This window comes from Phalacrocorax aristotelis, chromosome 4 (assembly GCF_949628215.1).
Source record: "Phalacrocorax aristotelis chromosome 4, bGulAri2.1, whole genome shotgun sequence".
In the NCBI taxonomy this organism is placed as follows: domain Eukaryota; kingdom Metazoa; phylum Chordata; class Aves; order Suliformes; family Phalacrocoracidae; genus Phalacrocorax; species Phalacrocorax aristotelis.
The window spans coordinates 29032122-29051730 of record NC_134279.1 but is presented as its reverse complement, the minus strand read 5'-3'; the positions used below and the strand labels follow the sequence as shown (position 1 = coordinate 29051730).

The following is a 19609-nucleotide window of genomic DNA, read 5'->3' as shown; positions in this document are numbered from 1 at the left end:
TTTTCACTTTTCCAGTACCAGAGCCATGCTCTCTCCCCACCAAGTCTTGTAATGAGGAGTTTTCTGTGCTCCACTTGCCACCCCCAGCATGCCTTCCGCAAGGTCTCATGCTCCTGCCACCGCCACGCCCAGAAAATCTAATGTCTGTTCCCTAAGCTCACCGTGAAGAGCTCAGCTCACTCTGCTACATGAATACACAGTAATGAACAATAGTTGTATTAAGTATGGGTAATGAATTGCATTTCTGCAAAGAGAAAAATAAGAGCCATTTAATAAAGAGAATAACTTTTAATAGGCAGTAGTTTGTTGTTTTTTTTTTCTTGACACACCGTGGTAGTTTCTGAACAAATTTTGCACAATCTTTCTCTGCTTTTTTCTATTTTCCTTTCAGTATGATGCAACATGCCACAAAATACTTTTTTTTGTTTTCTTTTAAATCAACATGAAAATCCACAATAATTGCATTTTTCATAGGAAAGTTCAGCAATCGGGAATCTGAATAGTTGCAGATGACAACTAGTGTATTTTAGATGGCCTGACCTTTCCAAAGTAGGCATCCAAGACTCCTCTGCTCCTGAGCAACCCAAGAGATCCAGGAATGAACCACATAAGTTCAGCTGCAGCATGGAGGACACTTTTTGGTTCCCCATCTTTTACAGAGCTTCATCAAAAGTTTCTCTTGGGGCCGCTAAGATAGAGGATTATTAGACCCATCAAAGTGGAAATAAGAGCAACGGTCAAGCACAAGAACCCTTTTCAGCTTCATGTATAGACATGAACTTACAAATCTGCTCAATCTTTTAACATACTGCTAGGTAGGTTTTATTATTTCAGAGAGGGAAATCGGAGAGAGAAGGTCCTCAAAAGCATTATATCAATAGGTATCAAAACTTAGATCATCATCCTGGCTCTTGGTCCAGCACTTACACTACCAGTTAGCGAATTGAAAGAAGACAATAAAACAATGGACGTTCTTGGCACACTACCAAAGTCAGTGGATTGAGACTGAGCAGATGCTCACGGTAATACAATTTTCAAACATTTATAGTTCTAGAAAAGTAGGATACATGCAGGTAGAAGCACTACTTGATATTTTTGAATTGCCAGCTCTGTACAAATTAATAGAGTCTGTAATTAGCACTTGAAACACTCTTTAAACTTCCAGAGTTATTCAATAACCCACAGGAATCCCATGCATTACTCAGAACAGAGGGAAGAAGGTTCATCTGTAAAATTGCTTATCTTGCTAATCCCCACTGCACACCCCAGGCCATATAGGAGACATATTTATAGCACCCATAATGCAATTAGCCAAAGAACAGGTGAAAATAAACTATGTTGCTGCTACATTACCAGGATCATATTCAGTAATTTACAGAACTTCAAAGAGCCTCAGTGCGAGGTATATTCCCCCCTTTGCAGAAGAAAGCGCACACTTCAGCATTTCACGCAGGCATCCCATCCTGTAAACATTTATGACAAGCGAAGTGTGTGCTACAGTGAGAAGTGTCATGGAAATTACTGAATTAATTTTCATAGTGGCAATTTGCCCAGTACTGTTTCAAGGGTCAGGCCCTGTTTGTATTTTGCTACGTACAATTAAAAGAATCCTATCCACCATAAGTTCAGCAAAGTATGCTAAAATATTCCTTCCTGTATGTGCAGAAAACATTTTTAGTAACCATTATGCAAACATAATCTGATTTTTACATTCTCTTCAACCTTCTTGAAAGTCTTCCTGCTTTTACTATATGTCAAAATAATAAATACGTATCATATACCAGTTATTAAGCCATCAAAAAATTACGTGTCATTCCAGAAGGGACAGGAGACACTTGAGATTTAGAAGTCAAGAGCTGGTCATTAACGCAAATGTCCTGCCTGGTAAAAAGCTTCAGCTGCTCCACATTTCCTGTGGAAATGCAACTTTGGTGAGATGTTCCTGCATATTGTGATAAAACAGGCTGCTGCACATCTGAAACGACAACAGCATCTCAAGATTATTATTCCACATAAGGTTGTTCAGAAACACAAGAGTAAGCTGAAATGGATGACGTAGAGTAAACCCAACATGGGATGGACAACAAGGAGTAAATCCATTGTCCAGGACATCATCCTACATCTGCCAAACAGAACCACCTCTGGTATTTCAGTAAGGTAGGCAAAATTGCATTCTGCTGCTCTAATTCAAGGGACAAAGAAGGTTATTTTGTCCTTACTGTTGACACCAGGAAAGCTCAGTTTGTTCACGTTTTTCAGAAGGGTCTCTCCACATTACCAGGCAACCAGATCTTTCTCGGTGGAGGGTGGTGGGACCTCTTTTAGAGGGGTTTCATCCTACAGTGATGGTGGAAGGCTGGGCTTTGTCTGGGCCCAACATAGCTGCCTCTGTCCAGCCCATCCCGCTTATGCTGTGACACCTAGTTCCTCAGGCCATCCTTCTCCTCTACCTCCCTGCACCTCACTGGTCACACAGGGCCCTTCCCACAGCCTACCCCTTTTCCACAGCTGTTTCCTTCTCCCACCCTCAGCAAAGGACCCCGTTTCCCCACAAATGAAAGAAGCAGCTCCATGGGAAGTGGAGATTATGGTGCCTGAGAAAGCTTTGTACATGAAGGAAAATGCACCACCCACATCACAAACAGTGGAGGTACTCAGACAGTCTCTGCCCTTGCACACATAACAATATTGTCCAACGACTGCTAGTTTTATATGTTAGCCACCAAGGATTTCAAGCCACAATAAACCACCTCAATGAAAGCGCTTGCTTTTGCATGATGTGGAATGGACACAGATTCTTCATTAAACCAAAGGAGCAGAGCATTTCTGGATACTAAGTTCCTTTTTTTATCGGTAGCTGCCTTTAAAAATCTCTTACTTCTCACACAAAGAAAAAGAAGATTCACCTAGGGAATTACAACCAGGAAATGCTAAACAGTTAAAGCCAAATGCTATGCCTATAAAGGTCTCCCTCTGCAAGGTGGCAGCTTCTTTAGTCCCTCAGTTTGCCTGGGACTCTGTTTGTGATGGTGTGCTCAAGCTGAGCTTTGTTTAAGCCATGGCTCCTTGAGGCTGCTGACAAGTGAAGTCATTGCTTTTTTTGTTTTGCATTTTTAAGCCTTTTGTTTAGTTACGTGGCACAACATTGAGACTAACAAGTATTACTGAGACTAATAAATCCTAATGTTAGAGGACATAAGACAAAAGCAATAAACTTACATATTTATTGCTGAGGTGTGAAGAGTTGCCGAGTTTTATTCTTCCCCTGAGATGAATGCTCTCCTAAGGAACAGAAGATATATTTGCATCAGTTAAACATACAAAGACAAAAGGACAAATGAGTCTAACAGGAACACATCACCGACCACCATACAAACTAGCCAGTCTCCTTGTCAGACCAGCAAAAACTGTCCACACAATAGATTTTTTACTACTCTGTGTTTTATAGCTTATTTCCCCTATCATTTCCTCTCAAATGATGGGCTACTACCACAAAGTATTTCCAAGGCAGTTCTCAAGGGGATAGAAAAGGCATAAGACTTTAGTTAATTATTAACTATGATTAGGATATTAAGTTACAAAAAGTATGAAAAGAAAAAGATACAACTATAAAATTAATTTTGCCAATATCGCTGACAGCAGCTTGGTTCCTCCAAAGCAGGAAAATGAACACTTAATGACTTCAGTCAGGGATTACAGACAGTTCTCACTCCTCCTTCCCTGGAGCAGCAGAGCCACTACCAGCAATTATAGGCAGACAAATAAGCCTCTAGATGAGGATGAGCCCTATTTCCAAATGCATGTCCTGGGAACAGCAGTTTCTTTGTGCCAGAGATTCATATATGGAGATGAACAGGGAACGGCATCCCCAGACTGGACAGAACCCCATGGAAACAGGCACAGGAGTGGGAAAATCCAAATACCTCCAGGAAACTGCCTTCTGCCTCTCTGCTCACCTGCGGCAGACAATTTAATGTGTGACACATACATGAGGGGCAAGAAATTGAAGAGATATATTACATTCTGGCAAAAGTGAATATGTATTAAAAAGCTTGCATATGATCTATAGCCTGGGGTTGAAAATTGCAATACAAATTAGGATTATAACAAATTCACTGATTATGCATTTAAATAATTAGCAGTCAAATTAAATAGTTGCACTCCTGAAGAAAATAGAAGACTCGTCAATGGTTTTTAGACAGATTTTCTTGGCAGAAAAAAGGTCTTTCTAGTGCAGTCTTTTGGAGATGAGTAGAGAACTGCTATCTGATAGGGTTCAATGAGAAACATTGAAAACTGTTCAACAACAATGTGTCAGAATGGTGTTTGCTTCTCAGGTGTTCAATTTTGGATAAAATTATTTTAAATATATTATGAAGTGTTGCTAAGAGCTTCAGAAGTTCTGATGATGTTAACTTTCAGCTAAAAAGGCCTTCAGCAACTACTTCAATAATTCATAATACAATTTTGTAGATAAAAGGAAAACACAAGTTTCTGATAGAAAAAGATGAAACATTTCAACAACATTTATACATTGTTGGTAGGTGAAAAGATTTTGTTTAGACAAAAATCTTGTTTTGAAAAGCTAAAGTGAACCAGTTCAAATGTTGTATAGTTTTGTACTAACAAAGGAATGAGATTCTCAAGAACTTTAATTTCTTTTTTAATTTATTTTTATTAATTTCTTCCTTTATTATTTCTTCCTTCTGAATGTTTTTACCTTCTTTGTTCAATATACAGAAATAGAAGATTTAAAAGGGCATGAAAGGGAGAAATTGGCAAGATTGTTTAAAAAGGAAGGTGTAGGATAAATTAATTGAGAATAGCAATACCATGGAGAAGGTAATATTCAATAAGTGTAATAAATATCAATACTTTATCAGTTCCACTCTCAGCTGGTTGTTCTGCCTATGCTAGAAATTAGGCAGAATTACATGGAAGACATACTTTGTGGCACAGGAAAAATAGCACCTCTAAGGAGATGCTCCAGAGCCTGCGTAGCTCCCTGGATAACATCCCATTGATGTCAACAGGCTTTGGATCAGAGTATGGAATGGGTGAGGCAGTGCTGGCTGCACAAGGCAGGCTGCTCGAGTGGTACCTGCCATCATCGGTGGTCGGGACAGGAGTGGTGAATTTGCCTTATTGCAGACGCTGAGACTGCAGCACACAGACACTCACGTGCCCTGTGTAGATTTTCTGGTGCTATACACACAATCCCTGGAAATAGTAAACTGCCACGAACTACTGCTGGGGTCAACATCCCCCTGTAATATCAGCGATTGCCCGATGAGTGTTCGATGCAGGCAGGGAAGTGGCACTGTGTTGCTTTGCCACTGCACACCCAAGAGGACAGAAGCCTGCAAGAATTCTGCAACAAAACCAAGTTATCACTACTCTGTGGTTGCCAATGTGGCTGAAGATCCTTGCATTGCAAGTTCTATAATCATTAGCGCCAACTAGAAATTCACAGATGAAGAGAGAATGATTATATCCTGGAGAGGACATGGTCACACAGATGCTCTCTGATAAGAGAAATGAGGGTAACACATGCTTTTAGTTACAGGGCTGCAATATGGCTTAAGACTTCACAGAGAGATGTCTAGAACAGTTTTGGAGTCTAATGGCTCAGCAGTTTGATGCTGTGCTAAATATCCAGCTGCAACATAAAAAGCAAATTAAGAAGAATGTTCAGGTTAGTTGCAAGTTGCAGGACAGTTGTATTGATCTAAAAATATCCTTAAGTGACAGAAATAAATTCCAAGACTGCGGAAAAACCAAACTTGCCCCCAAACTATCACCCACTAGAAACATGACCTTGCTTCCCATAAGGGAAATGAAAACCAAATACTTGTGTTTAGTATTTTTTTAGAAGAGATGATATTTTAATTGACTGAAGGGATTATTTCACACAGAGCTGTTTGCCAATGGAGAAAACACGCAGTGCTGTGGCAGTGCTCAACCAGTCTAGATGGATTACCTGCATGGTTTGAAGGCTGTTGTCAAGAGAGAAAGGGTATAGTTAATACCAACAAAAGCAAAATTGCTGGACAATGTCATAAGTGAAAAACTGACTTTTGTTGATTCTGGGTTATCCATGTAGGGGAGGGTGACACACTTGAACTCCAGTGTTGCACATCAGGAGATGGAAGGTATCAAGAGACACTTTAACCATCAGATTCTTACAATATAGCTATACAGCACCTATATCTAGAGATATAGTTATATAGGATATAAAGGTAACCTAGTATTGTTGATCCCATTTGATAGGTACCATGGCAATAATTTTGTGATAATGGGTTGAAAATTCATTGCATATTTGTCTACTTTGGTAAGTAAATGAGTGAACTGCAGAAAGTGGAGATGAAGGGAACTGGAAGAAAGTATTGGGTGCAGTTAAAGCACTGTCAACTGCACAGCTGTGATGCAATGTGACCCCCTTTACCTGCAGTCCTGCCTTGTGACACCACTCCTGATGGAGGAGGAGTTGTGGGCTCATATAGGTTGGCAGAGGGCAGCGAGAAGCCAACCTCATATATATCGCGCACTTCTACAAAAACTGAAAGAAATGATGCACAGTTTGAGAAAGAAGCCTTAGGATGAATATTTGGAAAATGAAATCAGGTTGATACTGACATGGAAGTTTTAGCTGACAAGCAAAGCCTTCCATTAAACCTTTTATTCTCCCTCTCATTCTCCCATGCTGCACCTGTTTGTTGATTTTTGCCTGAAATTGCATTGTAAACACAAAGACATAGGCACCGTGAAGTCTCTAAACATTACTGTCATATCGTACAGACAGACTTGTAGCTAAACTGTCTAGCTTAATGCTGCAGGAGGCTGTGGGTGCCACAGGGGATAAGACAAATGCATGGAAATAAAAGCCACTGAGAACTATGAAGCATCAAAAATACAACCTCTGGTTCAGGACGTCGCCAAGCCACAGACTGCTGGAAGGCTATGGCAGTGGACACATTGCTGGACTCCTGCCTTATTTGTTATCCTTCCCTTCAAATCTCATGCTAACCACCCTCAGTGACAGGATTTGAGGCTACATAGATCCAGCATCTGAGCAAGTACAGCTGGCTCAGATCATAGCTTCAATATTAAAAAAGGAGGTGCTTTAGCAACCACTGTAATACAGCACCGATCTTTCACATGCACAGCCTCCCCTGTGGCACCCCTCAAACACTTCTTCTGGAGCCCAAATCACTGACTCACCCAAGTAAATTGGCAGTCTAGGCACTGGGCCTGATCCAATACATGCTGCTCGTATCCTCCTCTAAAATGCAGTGGTGCTTATAAAGGATGAGGATAAGGAAGATGCAATAGGAAAAACTTGGTATTCATAACTCCTGATCCTTCAACGTATTTGTTTTAAGTGCATGGGAAGTAGACTGAGTACACAGATACTGAGGACTCTGCAAAGTTAAATGTTTAACCAGGAAAGTGATAGTCTTTCAATGAAAATACAAGGTTTTATTCCTAATTAAAATTTGACTTGTGCAGTGTTTGATTTTTCACTCTCACAGATATACTCATTTCTGACTATTAACGTTGCATCCTGATCCCAGTGTATGTGAATACGTAAAAAGCACATAATCAGCTGAAATCACAGATTGTATAAAATCCATTTGGAAGCTCTGAAACAAATATTTCTTTGTCTCACCTTTGTGGAAGGCTATTGTATTAATCTCATTGTAATTTCTCCCCCCTCCCTCCCATGTGATTCAGAATCTGACTATATTATTCAGAATACATACACACTGCAGAACAAGATGATATAAAAAAGACTTAACAGGTTATATCACTATGAGTACAGAAAGTCTTTGACCTGGGTAAAGCCCTCTTTGACATTATTGGGAAAGCTGGAAGAAAAAGAATATAAAAAAATAGTCTTTGACATAAAAAGTAGGTTGTACTGCATCTCCAATTACATTGTCTGTAAGAAAAAATGAGTTGTGCTGTTATTTCACTGTAATATCTGCTGCTGAGAAATAGCTCATAAGTGGCAATCTGGTTTGGAGCAAAGAATTAAGGCAAACTTTTAATAAACTGTAAGTGCAGAAACCTATGCTTTATGAAAGTATAAAACTATCTCTGCAGACAGAGGAATCTAGATGTCTATTTTTCCCATGCCGGACTAAAAGAAAGAGGGGTGCATTACAGATGCTGGAGAACAGCACTGAGCAGGACCCAGCACCTGGATACGCTGGCTGGGTTTGGTGCGTGCCAGTGGGTCCAGCACCTGCGACATGCTGCAGCACTCCCCAGCCACGCACTTCACCCATGCGCCTGCAAACTGCTCCTTCCCATCATCAGCAGGACCGAAGGTTCTGTACAATTCACCGTGGCAGAGAGAGCACATATCAAAACGTTCAGGTGAAGGATAGGAACGCAATTGCTGCTGAATGGCTAGCAAAGGGTAGGGAGGTGGCTCCCTCAACAGAGGAGTATCTCAGAAAGCTACAGGCTGGAAAGGTAGCAAACGCTCCACAAATGAAAACATCACCTGAACCTCAATGTTCTCTGAAGGTAAAAGACTGCTTTAAAAACTCTTGCAAATATGCACAGCTCACAAACTGAATTAGAAACACAGAAGGAAGCATATGCCATTTTAATGTTTTTGACTACAGTTTTGCCCAAAAGTCTCAGCTAGAAGCGCGTGCAGTCAGATCTGTGTGGTGCGAGTAAATACAAACAGAATGAGCTGCAAAAAGCTGGGAAATTTTATTCTTTCATTTCTATGAAGAAAGAAAACACAAATTCAGGCCATTATACAATACAAGCTTAAAAAAATAGAGTATCAGAAAATGTGAAAGAGAAGGAGAGGGAAGCAGGTACTTGATCTCTCTTTTTGTTGTGAAGGGACCCTTTTCTATGAAGCAGTTTCTAGGTTTTCTACCTGCAGGGTAAAACAAAACAACAACAACAACAAAAAAAACACAAAAAACCCACAAAAAAACCCACTGAAAGTACTGTTTGTAATAGGAAAAAGAAATCATCAATATCATATCCTCATATGAGTAGAGACACCCACTCTTACAGCTTCTAAGCACGCAGCATGCCAGTAGACTGCTCTCCACTGGCCTGCATTGCTTATCTTGCAAGTGAGAAGAGGAGAGAAGGAAATTTTCAGTGGCAGTGCCTCACCTAGAGATCCCGCTTCTTCACCTGCTCCTGGAGCCATCCACCTGGATCCTAGACAAAATAAGAGAGAGATAAAACTACCAATGCATGTTGAGAAACCCCATGGCCTGCTATGGGGCCATGTCCCCTAGCAGGGATGTTTCCTTGGGTTAGGCCCCTAATGAGGTAAAACCCAAAGATTTCTTACCTCCTTAAATGCCACGGTCCATGCTCAGATGTGATCAGCGTAAGAAAAACCAAGGAAGAATAATCTACCCCAGCTCCAGATTTGTCCCATTCTACCACAGCCAGAGGCAGAACAATTAAACAGTCTCAGCGTTTGGAGATTCATGGGAACCAGTGATGAAGATATTGTCATTCAACCACATCATTTCAGAAGACCACAGGATTTTCCAGGTCCAAACCTTAGCACCACAGTGGACTGTCTTGTCAGGTGCTGAACTTAATGTGTGTTCCAATGACCGAGGCAAGTCTTTGTGCTGAATGAGAACAAGGGATTCTTCTTTGTTCTGTGATGATTTTGGTGCTCTGTCGCTATGTATAGTACAGTCATCTGCCTCTGACATCGAAGGCTAGGAATCCTCAAAGCCTTTACAGAGGCAGCTTTGGAAATTTAGGAACTCCAGAAGAATGCTTCAGGCACAAACTAGGGTCATCTCAAAAGTGATTGAAGTTATAGGGTCTAATTAATTTATGCCATGAAATCCCACATATCTTCAAGGTAGGTGGCTCAACTTGTGCAAGGGACATACCCAAGAAATGTTATTAAAATCTACAGGCAGGAAATGCATCCAGTTGAAGAAGCAGGCAACAGCTCTGTTTGTTACTACTGTTAACCAACAGCAGCTTTTGGAAGAAATGTGGAACATATGGGGAATGCTCGTTGTTCCACATCGTCAGTTCATACTACTTTGTACTGTATTGCCATCTGAGAGTGCCTCTAGAACTGACTGATCCATTTCTCCAACGTGATTACAGTAAGTTAAGGGTGTTTCACATGTGACAGGTCAGGTGTCTCCTCAAATATCCATGTTTGCCTGGTACATTTTCCCAGCTTTGTTTAGTAGCAACCCTTTAATTTTCATTTGTGTCCACAGTGGGTGTCTTGGGAAGCCTTAATGCAGGTGTGTACCATGGACCCTTCTCCAGCCACCTTCCAGTCCAGGTAGCCCACCAAAGTCTGAGCCGCATTAGCTTTGACGCATTTAATATCCTTCCAGCAAATTCAACGCAGAACAGACAATACCCCTAGAAGCTGAGTAAGCCATATCCTACCCTATCATCTCAATGGAGCACACACTGATTAGAAAACATGTGCTAAAGAATCAGCATATGCTAGGGTGCCAGGATTGTACCTAACAACTCTAAAATATTATGTCACCTGCCACATTCCTATAAGACTTTATATTAAATAGCAAACTGGTGTGCTGCTACTATAAAGGCCCTTCATACATTTTACCAGTTCTAGAATGGGTACTCCAGGCAAAGGCCATAAAAAAATTTGTCAAATCATTACTTGGGTATCAATATTTCTGTCATGCATCATTCATCTGTATGGAGTAGCCTTACCTCAATTTCTATTCCTCAACCATTGTGTTACTGAGGAATTTCCATCTCTCAACATTTTTCCTGAGTCCTAAAAGATGATCAATACCTTTTCTGGTTTTCAGTGAACTATGCAAGAACGCTTACAGTACAAGTTAAGTATGTTTTCAAGATAGGCAATACTTCATCCTTAATATCATGATGATGGTATTGACCTCTTAGTCATCAAATAAAACCCTCTGTCTTACATTCTTGGGAAACGCATCTACCACTGACAAGTCAAACATGCAGTTCTGTGGGTTATGTTGAATCCCAAATCAGAAATATTTTTGCAGGTAGATTTTCTAGAGCTCAGTATTCATAGAATACCATTTATTATCCCTAGGAAGAGCCACGCTCAATTTGCCTGTATAGTCAACACAGAATGGCTGTAGCAAATCCTCTATTTGCCCATTAGTGTAAAACTTTTGCAACTATTCACTATCATGAGCGTTTTTATCCAAGTTGAGTTTTCAGATAAGAAGCACGTACAGGCATTTATCTTGCATCAGGTGTTGCAGTTAACTGGCAAATGTGACGAAAAATTGAAAGTGTTTAGTTTTGTCTGTTTGATTTTTTACTTTACATCAATTCTCAACCAGTAGTACCTTAGAGCTCATAAGCCATCATCAATGCCATCTTTCTAAGAAGAGTTTTAAAAACTACGATTATTAAAGCTCAGTTTTACCTAGTGTTCCTGATGATATTCCTCAATTAAAAAATGTTACTTTAGTCCAGGCTTAACTGAAGACTGCTCTCCTGTGTTCTTTCACATTAATTGTGGGCATCTGAAATAATATTCTTGATTAAATCTGATTCAGCTATGCTTCTGAAAAAGGAATCTTTCATTTTTCTTTCAATTTGTAGGCAGAACCTCGCTATAGAAGTCCTAAAATAGGATTCTTCAGTAATCAATGGACCTCCATAGCCCAGCTCATTCCAGTTCAAGATATGTGTCCAAGGCAGATGGGATAAATAGCCCTCTGGACACATAGATCTCTTTCAACTGACTATGTGCAGTCGGCTTAGTTTTTAGATAGATAAAATAAGGCAAGATTAAACTCACCATAACATTTGATCAAGATATATCATGTACAACACTGACACAGGGTTTTTCTAGGTTGCCTGCTTGAACAGTTTGTAGGTCATATCCTTACTTGCTTTGTATATATGGTTTTTTTACTCATTCTTGAAACATTTATACAATCTCAAAATCTTCTGTTTGGAATAATAAAAGTAAAAACTAAAAAACTCCATAAAGTATACTTATAAATAAGCTTAAATTGAATACATGTCAAAGCAGAAATTTTTTGTATGTATGTTTGAACTTCGGCAGCCGAGCAGTCTATTGATAGTGAGAGGATGATGTAGGACCATCTGTAAAGTTAAGGATGCTCCTAAGAACTTTCTACTTCTAGTCAAAACCTTTTGCAGTTTTGTTGGTATGTACAGTCAGAGGCAGCTATAACACACACTTTCTAAATGGTCGGACAATTAATTCACCTTTTAATTGAGCTGGATTTTAAGTGTCTATAAAGGAAAAAGAAGAACATGAAATAAGTTTTACACAGTGCAATTGGTTTTGGTAGTTATAAGAGGGAACATGAGTCAGACTTTTCTCAATTTTCTATCTGTACTCTAAGAAGCAGTTGCCTTTATGCCTGAGCTTTTAATGACACAAGTAAATCTTATTCAAATGGGCAGGTATCCTAACATATTCCAAAATACCTGTATGAGCGACAAATATTTCTGTAAGAAACCAGGCCCTTCTTTCAGAGTGCTTTTAAGTAAAGTGTCTCTAAAAACCTGAGGAAAAACAGGACTTCCATTTCTGTAAAAGCACGTTTAATTTTGAAACATATAAAGATGTAAGAATTAAAGAGAAAATAGTAGCTAGTTTAAATATGAATTGTATTAACGAGAAGAGGGCAAGGATCTTGTCTTCTAAGTGGTTATGACTCATCCCTTCCAATTATAGCATGCATACATCATACTTCAGTAAAAAAGAGTATCAAGCATCCTCTGGATGGAAGAAATTCAGACGCTTGGTGAAGCAGTAGCTGATTAACAGGCACCAGACCTCATCTTGTGGAAAAAACAGTGAGCCTGATTCTTTTCTCATCTACCCTGCTGTAAAACACAAGTAGTTCTTAATTCTGCTGCTGTCAGTGAAGTTACTTTATTATTGAAACTGCTATGAGGGCAGAGTCAGTCAAAAAATGTCTAGAAATTCCAGTTTCGGACTTAATTCAATTAAAAAAAAAAAGTTTTAAATGTAAACATACACACAACTCTGTACCCCTTAAAATAAAGCTAAAAGTCCATTCCCAAAGACACGTACATATATAAAAAATTTTCCCAAATCACAAAGCTTTGCAGTGCAGTCATGTAAGTGCCAAAAGCATAGTTTGCATTTGCTTAGCAGCAGTGGGGCAGAATGACGCAACATGCAATGGAGCATGTTTCTCCTCCCCCTCTAGGCTGCTAGTGTGCTGCTCTGTGCCTGCGAGGCTGCAGAGACCTTGCACAGCTCCTGTTTGTTGCAAGGGGTCTCCCAGAGCTGCCCTGTGGGTCTTTTGGATTGTACAAAAGCTTCTGGGAATTGCAGAGAGGCTAGAAAGAACAAACTGTGCCTCTCCAGCAAGTAGAGGATAGTTCAAGTGTTGTGTTTCAGAGGACTACTTCTAAATTCTCAAGAGAGGGAAGACCAGCTATAGGACCACCTCTGAAATGTCAGTGGGGGAAACAGATGAGCAGAAACCTTAAAAAAAGAAAAAAGTTTTTTCTAAAAAAGCATAAAGAGTCTGTTTTTCCTGAAGGACTTCTGCAGATGAGGCAGGAACACAGGTGGGACCTACACAGCTGAGGAAGTGAACTGCAATGGGTGAAGGGGGGAAGCTTCACCATGAGTAGCTCTACCATGGGAGGTTTTATTTCTTTTCTCTTTTGTTGAATAGCTGGGAAACAGGTTATTCAGAATTTTGTTCTACCTCAGTCTTATTTTATGCTACTCTATTTCTTGCAGAAGCTACAACCACATGTATCGCTTAGCTTATATTGATGAGATTTTGCTTTCTTTTGTGCATATTATCTATAACCTCTGTTCCTTTAGGTTTTATTGCACACACATTTTGCAAGAAACTGGATCAGTGAAGCACAAGACAGAGGAATTTGCAATGAGAGTAGGATTTTGAATACAAAGGGTGGCTGGGTACAGGGCTGACTGAACACTGCCAGCATCAACTCCAGCAGAGCCCTGTTTACATAGAGCACTGACTCCCAAACCTTTTGGTCCCTGGGATATTAACAGTCCTCAAACTTCCTTGTATAGCCAGATCTAGCTGATAAATATAATGATCACAGTTACTCCTGAACATGCCTAGCTGTAGAACACCTACCAACAATGATTTTAAAAAAATATTTTCCCTAGAATAGTCATACTTCTCACTTTGAAATACTGATACCACACACACTGAAGCTGCACTTCAGTTCTATAGGCTCCCAATCTGGGGATTTGCACTGTAGAGGAATTGTCTGCAGTGAATTTGGCCTGACAGGAACTGAAGATGGTTTTACTATTGGAAATGACATCCCAAAATTGCTCCTCTCTGAGCTCAGAGGGACAGACATACACATAGAGGAAACACTCACCAGTCTCAGGAGAAGTTGTCTTCACAGAAAGAAGTTTGACTCCTTCTTTATCTGTTTGAGCCCTGTTGAAGTCAGAAAACGTTGAAGCAGACAGTCAGCATGCATCCCAGCATGCATGTTGGTCAGCCAGACAAAACTCTAAGATTGTGTTCTGGAGGAGGCAACAGTATGCCAGTCTACACTGCCAGGCTTGAAATGGGCTTTGCATGGGATCATGTGTAAGTTTTGGTGGTAGAAAACACCATATACCAATATATCTGAAAACACCTTTCTCTTAAAATATGTAATAAATCAAGTTGCCTGACTCCAGATTCAATCTAGTGCTTTACAGAAGTACATCTGATAGAAAAGAGGAGCTTATCTTTCTTCTCTGTCAATACAAGGCTTTTAGCCCCACTGAATTACAAGAAGGACCATATGAGATGCCCAGGGGCTCAGGGCTAGCAAGTAAATCAGCAGCCCAAATGTTGCTTTTGGTGATGCAAAACACAGAGGCCACAGCCAGACTCAGTGGCCTCTAGTATAAATCTACTAATTGATCTTTCTCAGTCTCACTATCCTGAAACTCCTTATGTCAATATTGTTTTAATTGAGCATCTGCAAATGGACTACTGGAGAGATGATGGGAAAGAGGAAAATGAAATAAATGGGGGCCAGAGAAAAAGAAAAATAGTCCTGAATAAAAAACACTAAAAAGAGAGAAAACAAGAACAAAAGAAGGGGGATAGGAAAAGATGGTGGTGGTGGTGGGGAACAGTCAATGGGGCAAAAATTGGAAAAATGAGAAAAAAGACTGGGCGAATTGGCCCTGTGGCACAACATAAGCCATTTATCCATTTCAAAAGGATCCCCGGCAAAACAGCTGAGAGCCATCACATTTCTATCCATGCTGGAACAGCTGCTTATCATGCATACAGGTGTACAATAACTGCAAGCGCATCACTTTCAACAGGATATTTCTCTTTGGGGTGGCAACCGCTTATTATGTTTAAACAGAGAGAGATCAAAGAAAATCTCATGCACAATCTGTTGCATTCACAAGTGCCCCATGATAGATCTCAAAGCAATGAAAAGACAGGATTCAACCTACTGTTCAGTGCCGTTCTCTTGTCTCTCTGGAAGAAGGAACAAAGTTAATATCATTTTGACTGTTGGAACTCAGTTAAGTACACAGTTAGACATAGCTATTGCAGTTTCTAGCAGAAGGCTTAGTTGTAATTTTTCAGTACTTCATTAAGTACATTAACACAATCAGCCAGCTTGAATTGTTGAATAGTTCATCTTCCCAAAAGATAACCATGTCGTCTATGAAAGTGAACTGATATTGCTCGAATTGATACTTTTGGAAGCTGGGGAGAATGATACATGACTTGTACAAGAGCACAACAGAAGCACATTTTTCCCTGCAGCTCCCAAATCCCCGGGTAGCTGGCACAGAGGAGGTGAGCATGCAACAGTTCTTGAGTACATAACAAGAGAGGTAAAAGATACGGGTGAAGGGAGTGTGAGAACAAGCTGCCAGACTGTATGCTCTGGGTGGGGGTGTTCAACCTGGCACAACATCTGAGAACAGAGGCTGTCATCCCCGACAATGAGGAATGGGTTTCTTCCCAAAATGAATCATATACCAAACATTTTATTCTTATGTGCAAGTAGGGGCAGATGGATGGGGTTGAGGTGTTACATTGGAAACACGGAGCCAATTGTAGCCCCGTGGCACTGGGCACAGGGCTCTCCATCTGTGGGGGAAGCACACTGGATAGACCTGAACAAATCCTGCAGGAAGCACCACAGATATTGATCTACTCTATCTTCCAAGTGAATTTGCTAGTACTGTGCCTGCTGGCATTTGTGCGTGGGGGGTGATGGTGAGGAAATATTCTTCACCTCATGTCTTTACCTCTTGACTCCAAATATCCAGTAATTTCCTAAGCAAGAATCATACCTTCTTCTGTTTATCTGGGTCTGGTTTTCCATGTCATTGGCTAAATTGATTGTGACACACTGTTTGCCTTGCTGTGCAGCTTCAACACCCTGTTGTGATTTTATATTTCCAAGGCCTGGTGATTTCTGCACAGGTCTCCCAACTCATGCCAGCTCACAGGGAAAGAAAACCCACAGGCTGGATTCAGATCTGGGTTTTCACTTAATGGAGAATTACACTTGCCTGTGGCCCACTCGGGCAACTCTTTGAAACATTTGGCAAATGGAATTTAATGGAATTACACTCCCCATTATCTTAAGTATTTCACAGACAGCAGCGAAACAGATACTACCTTTAGCTGACCTGTCAGAACGACTGTTTCTGAAAATACTGTATGCTCAGGGATTTTGTACCCATGTGCATTATACTGAAACTGGAAAACTTTACTTCTATATGTATGTATGTATATGTGCATGTGTATATATCAAGTATTCCTAAAAGAAAACATTGATATCAATTGCTTTTCCTGTATCTAGAACAGAAATAAAATATAGTGATTTTTGTTAAACAATATCTCCAAACTTAGTTTTCACTGTCTCTTTCTACCTGATTGACTGATTGTGTCAGCACAGCTGTTTGCTAGCTTTTTGTATCTGCAAAAGCATGAAGAAAATGCTTTATGGCATTATGTATTCTCCAAAAATCAGAGGCATTTTTGCTCCCTCAATCCTTCCTAGTGATTTAGAAAATGAAGTGGTACTTTCCTACTTTAGGCAAAATACTTTGAAACACAAGAAGCTTTCCTATCAGACTACTGCAACATCTATGGTTAAGGTAATCTAAAAAGACCCCAGAGATCTCTTAATAATAAAATCCACATTCATATTTTCCCTCCACAGAGAAAGCAAACCAAATACCTGGAGTTTTCTTCTTGCACATCCTGTACAAAGCCACCAGTAAGAAGACAAAAAGGGTAATGACTATCAAGGTGATGACAATTGGCAAGATAACACCTGCAGAAGAGGGAGAACGTAGTGTCAGTTTGGGGGCCAGTGTTGATGGCCCCCGACGGTTTTGTAAAACAGTTGCGTTTCAGGAATAACTTTTTGATATACGCATTTTTTCCTCTCTTTTTTGAAAACAAGACTCATCTAAAATTCAGCAGCTGAAGTGATTATTTCTCTTTTAACATTGTACACCCAGAAAGACACCAAGGAGTTACATAAATCAGTAACATTCCCCACAGCACTTACAACCAGGGACAGAAAACGCAAGATCTCCTTTTTAAATGAGGACATTTCTTTCCTTTTATTATTTCCCACCATCTGCCATTTCCTGACAGGTGTTTCCCAGCCAAGAAACAAAAAGGAAAGAATTATGTAATGAAGAGAAGCTTTCCTGGGTAAATATATAAGCCCAGTTTCTCCCCATTTGTCTTCTCTCTGGCAGCAATCGGACACATTCAAATTTAGCAGGCACTCTCTTGCCTGCTGGCCTAAGCCCTGTGTCAGGGGAAGCTGTGGCTCCATTCCTGCAGCCTTCCTCAGCATCAGCCATCATGCCAGCCTGATATTTAGAAATAGCATCTTCAATAACTCTTGATGAAATTAATATTTAATATTCATATATAAGCATGTGTGCATATATGGAACTAGAGGGAGAGCCTGGAGACAAGATTACAGTAGAAAAAACATCAAACATATTTTGCTAAGCCAGTACTTTGGGTAGGAAATAGCAGATATGCAGCAACACTCTTGCCCTAGAGATGCATAATATTAAAATAAAAGATTAAGTAAAATGCATCATGCAAATATCAAGTGCTTGAAGAGTTCGCAGAAGACTCCCTTCTCTCCCATGACAATATGAACAATATATTAATATAATAAATTCAGAACAATATATTCATATACTATGTGCTCATAATGGTATAGGAACAACTTTTTTGTATGTTTTCTTGTGTCTTCTCCCACAGGGGGTGACTCTTCACTTTTTTTTCCCCAGTTTTATCACTTTGACTTCAGTCCTTGGGAATAAATGTGCTGCTCTCCAGTGAGAGTGGTGTCAACTTGTCAAGCTCTGGTACTCTTTGAGAGGAGTTTTATAACAGGCAGTTAAATTGGGTTTGTAATAGGGTCTATGTCTGGTAAGGCTAGAAATAAAACTGCCGGTTTTGTTTCTCTGCTACTCCAATCACTCATCAAAAGCCAAACTGATCAACTGAAAACTCAAAAGGTGGGCAATAAAGCAGGAACACTCACTAGAGTAGTGGATAGCATCCTCTGGCACTTTATTCTCCCCAGGACTGCCAGAAGCTAGATTTGCAAAAGAAACAATATTGCTTTTCAGGTTAATATGTAATTTCCAGAACTCTCCAAACAACTGCCCCCCAAAAATTACCCTCCCAAACCAACTTCTGTGTCCCCACTTCTAGAGCCATTTGGTGCTCCACAGTTCTCAATAATATCTGGATAACTTGGCAAGAGGCGTCTGCTTGTCCACTTACAGGTTATGAGTCACAAACTTTTTCACTTTTAGGAGGTTAAGGTACTGTTCAATATTAGAAGATATCTCGACAAGCAAATAAACAAGTAAGAGTGTTGGGTTGATGTTCAGATGTGATCCTGGAGGTCTTTTCCAACCTTAATGATTCTATGATTCTATAAAAATTAGTCCTTCCTCCAAAAGAAGAAAGACCAAAATTTTTCACTGCTAATTAAAAAAAAAATAAATCCTAATAGTAGATGAAGAAGTCTAAAGAGGTGCAATATTAGTAGCCAGCGATTTTCTTGGCAGTTGAGCATTATGAACGGATGTGCGTGCCCCCTCTGCCACATTTGGGGACAGCAATGACTGTTGGGAGCTTCCGGGCATTTTATAGGGCAGGGTTTAAAGGAATGAATTTCTACCTTCAGGTGCTAATCTGAATTTGAGTTGGGTATCAACAAACCCAAGATATTTATTACCTTGCTGCATACAGTCTGTGGAAAAAAAAAAATCACTGAACTTCAGAAGAGAAAAATAAAAAGTAAACCTCAGTGATTCCCTAGTTACATTATATGGCATACAATATTGCATTCCGTCTTAGACAGAGGCATGAGTACATGTGTGCTTACTGCCACTGAAGAAGCCGACCAGCTGGACAAATGCATAGCTGGATGCCTAGCATTGAAGTTGTAACGCAAGGCTGAGCATTTCCATTGCTCATTTAAATATCAGAAATGGCTCTTGAATAGAGGTGCCTGGGAAAGGTGGTCTGTTAAGCAGGGGGCCTAGTAGAGAGTCTAGCTGTGCCTAGACGTA

General features: G+C 40.1%; 1 protein-coding gene across 5 annotated transcripts in view; it reads right to left on the bottom strand.

Moving 5' to 3' along the window:
* Window positions 1-268: 268 nt before the first annotated feature.
* Window positions 269-19609, bottom strand: part of EMCN (endomucin) — a 55578-nt gene continuing 36237 nt past the window's right edge. The window contains exons 7-12 of one of the 5 annotated variants that reach the window (XM_075090755.1): window positions 18568-18621; window positions 17227-17322; window positions 15476-15500; window positions 14386-14447; window positions 3220-3282; window positions 269-1975 (exon numbers count right to left, since the gene is read on the bottom strand). In XM_075090755.1, coding sequence (XP_074946856.1) covers window positions 3224-3282; window positions 14386-14447; window positions 15476-15500; window positions 17227-17322; window positions 18568-18621 — 296 coding nt within the window. In that variant the 3' untranslated portion in view covers window positions 269-1975; window positions 3220-3223. Of the gene's footprint in view, window positions 1976-3219; window positions 3283-5876; window positions 5997-6354; window positions 6560-11591; window positions 12265-12562; window positions 12865-14385; window positions 14448-15475; window positions 15501-17226; window positions 17323-18567; window positions 18622-19609 lie in introns of those variants that run through there. The other 4 variants (XM_075090754.1, XM_075090753.1, XM_075090757.1 and 1 more) reach the window with 4 other exon arrangements.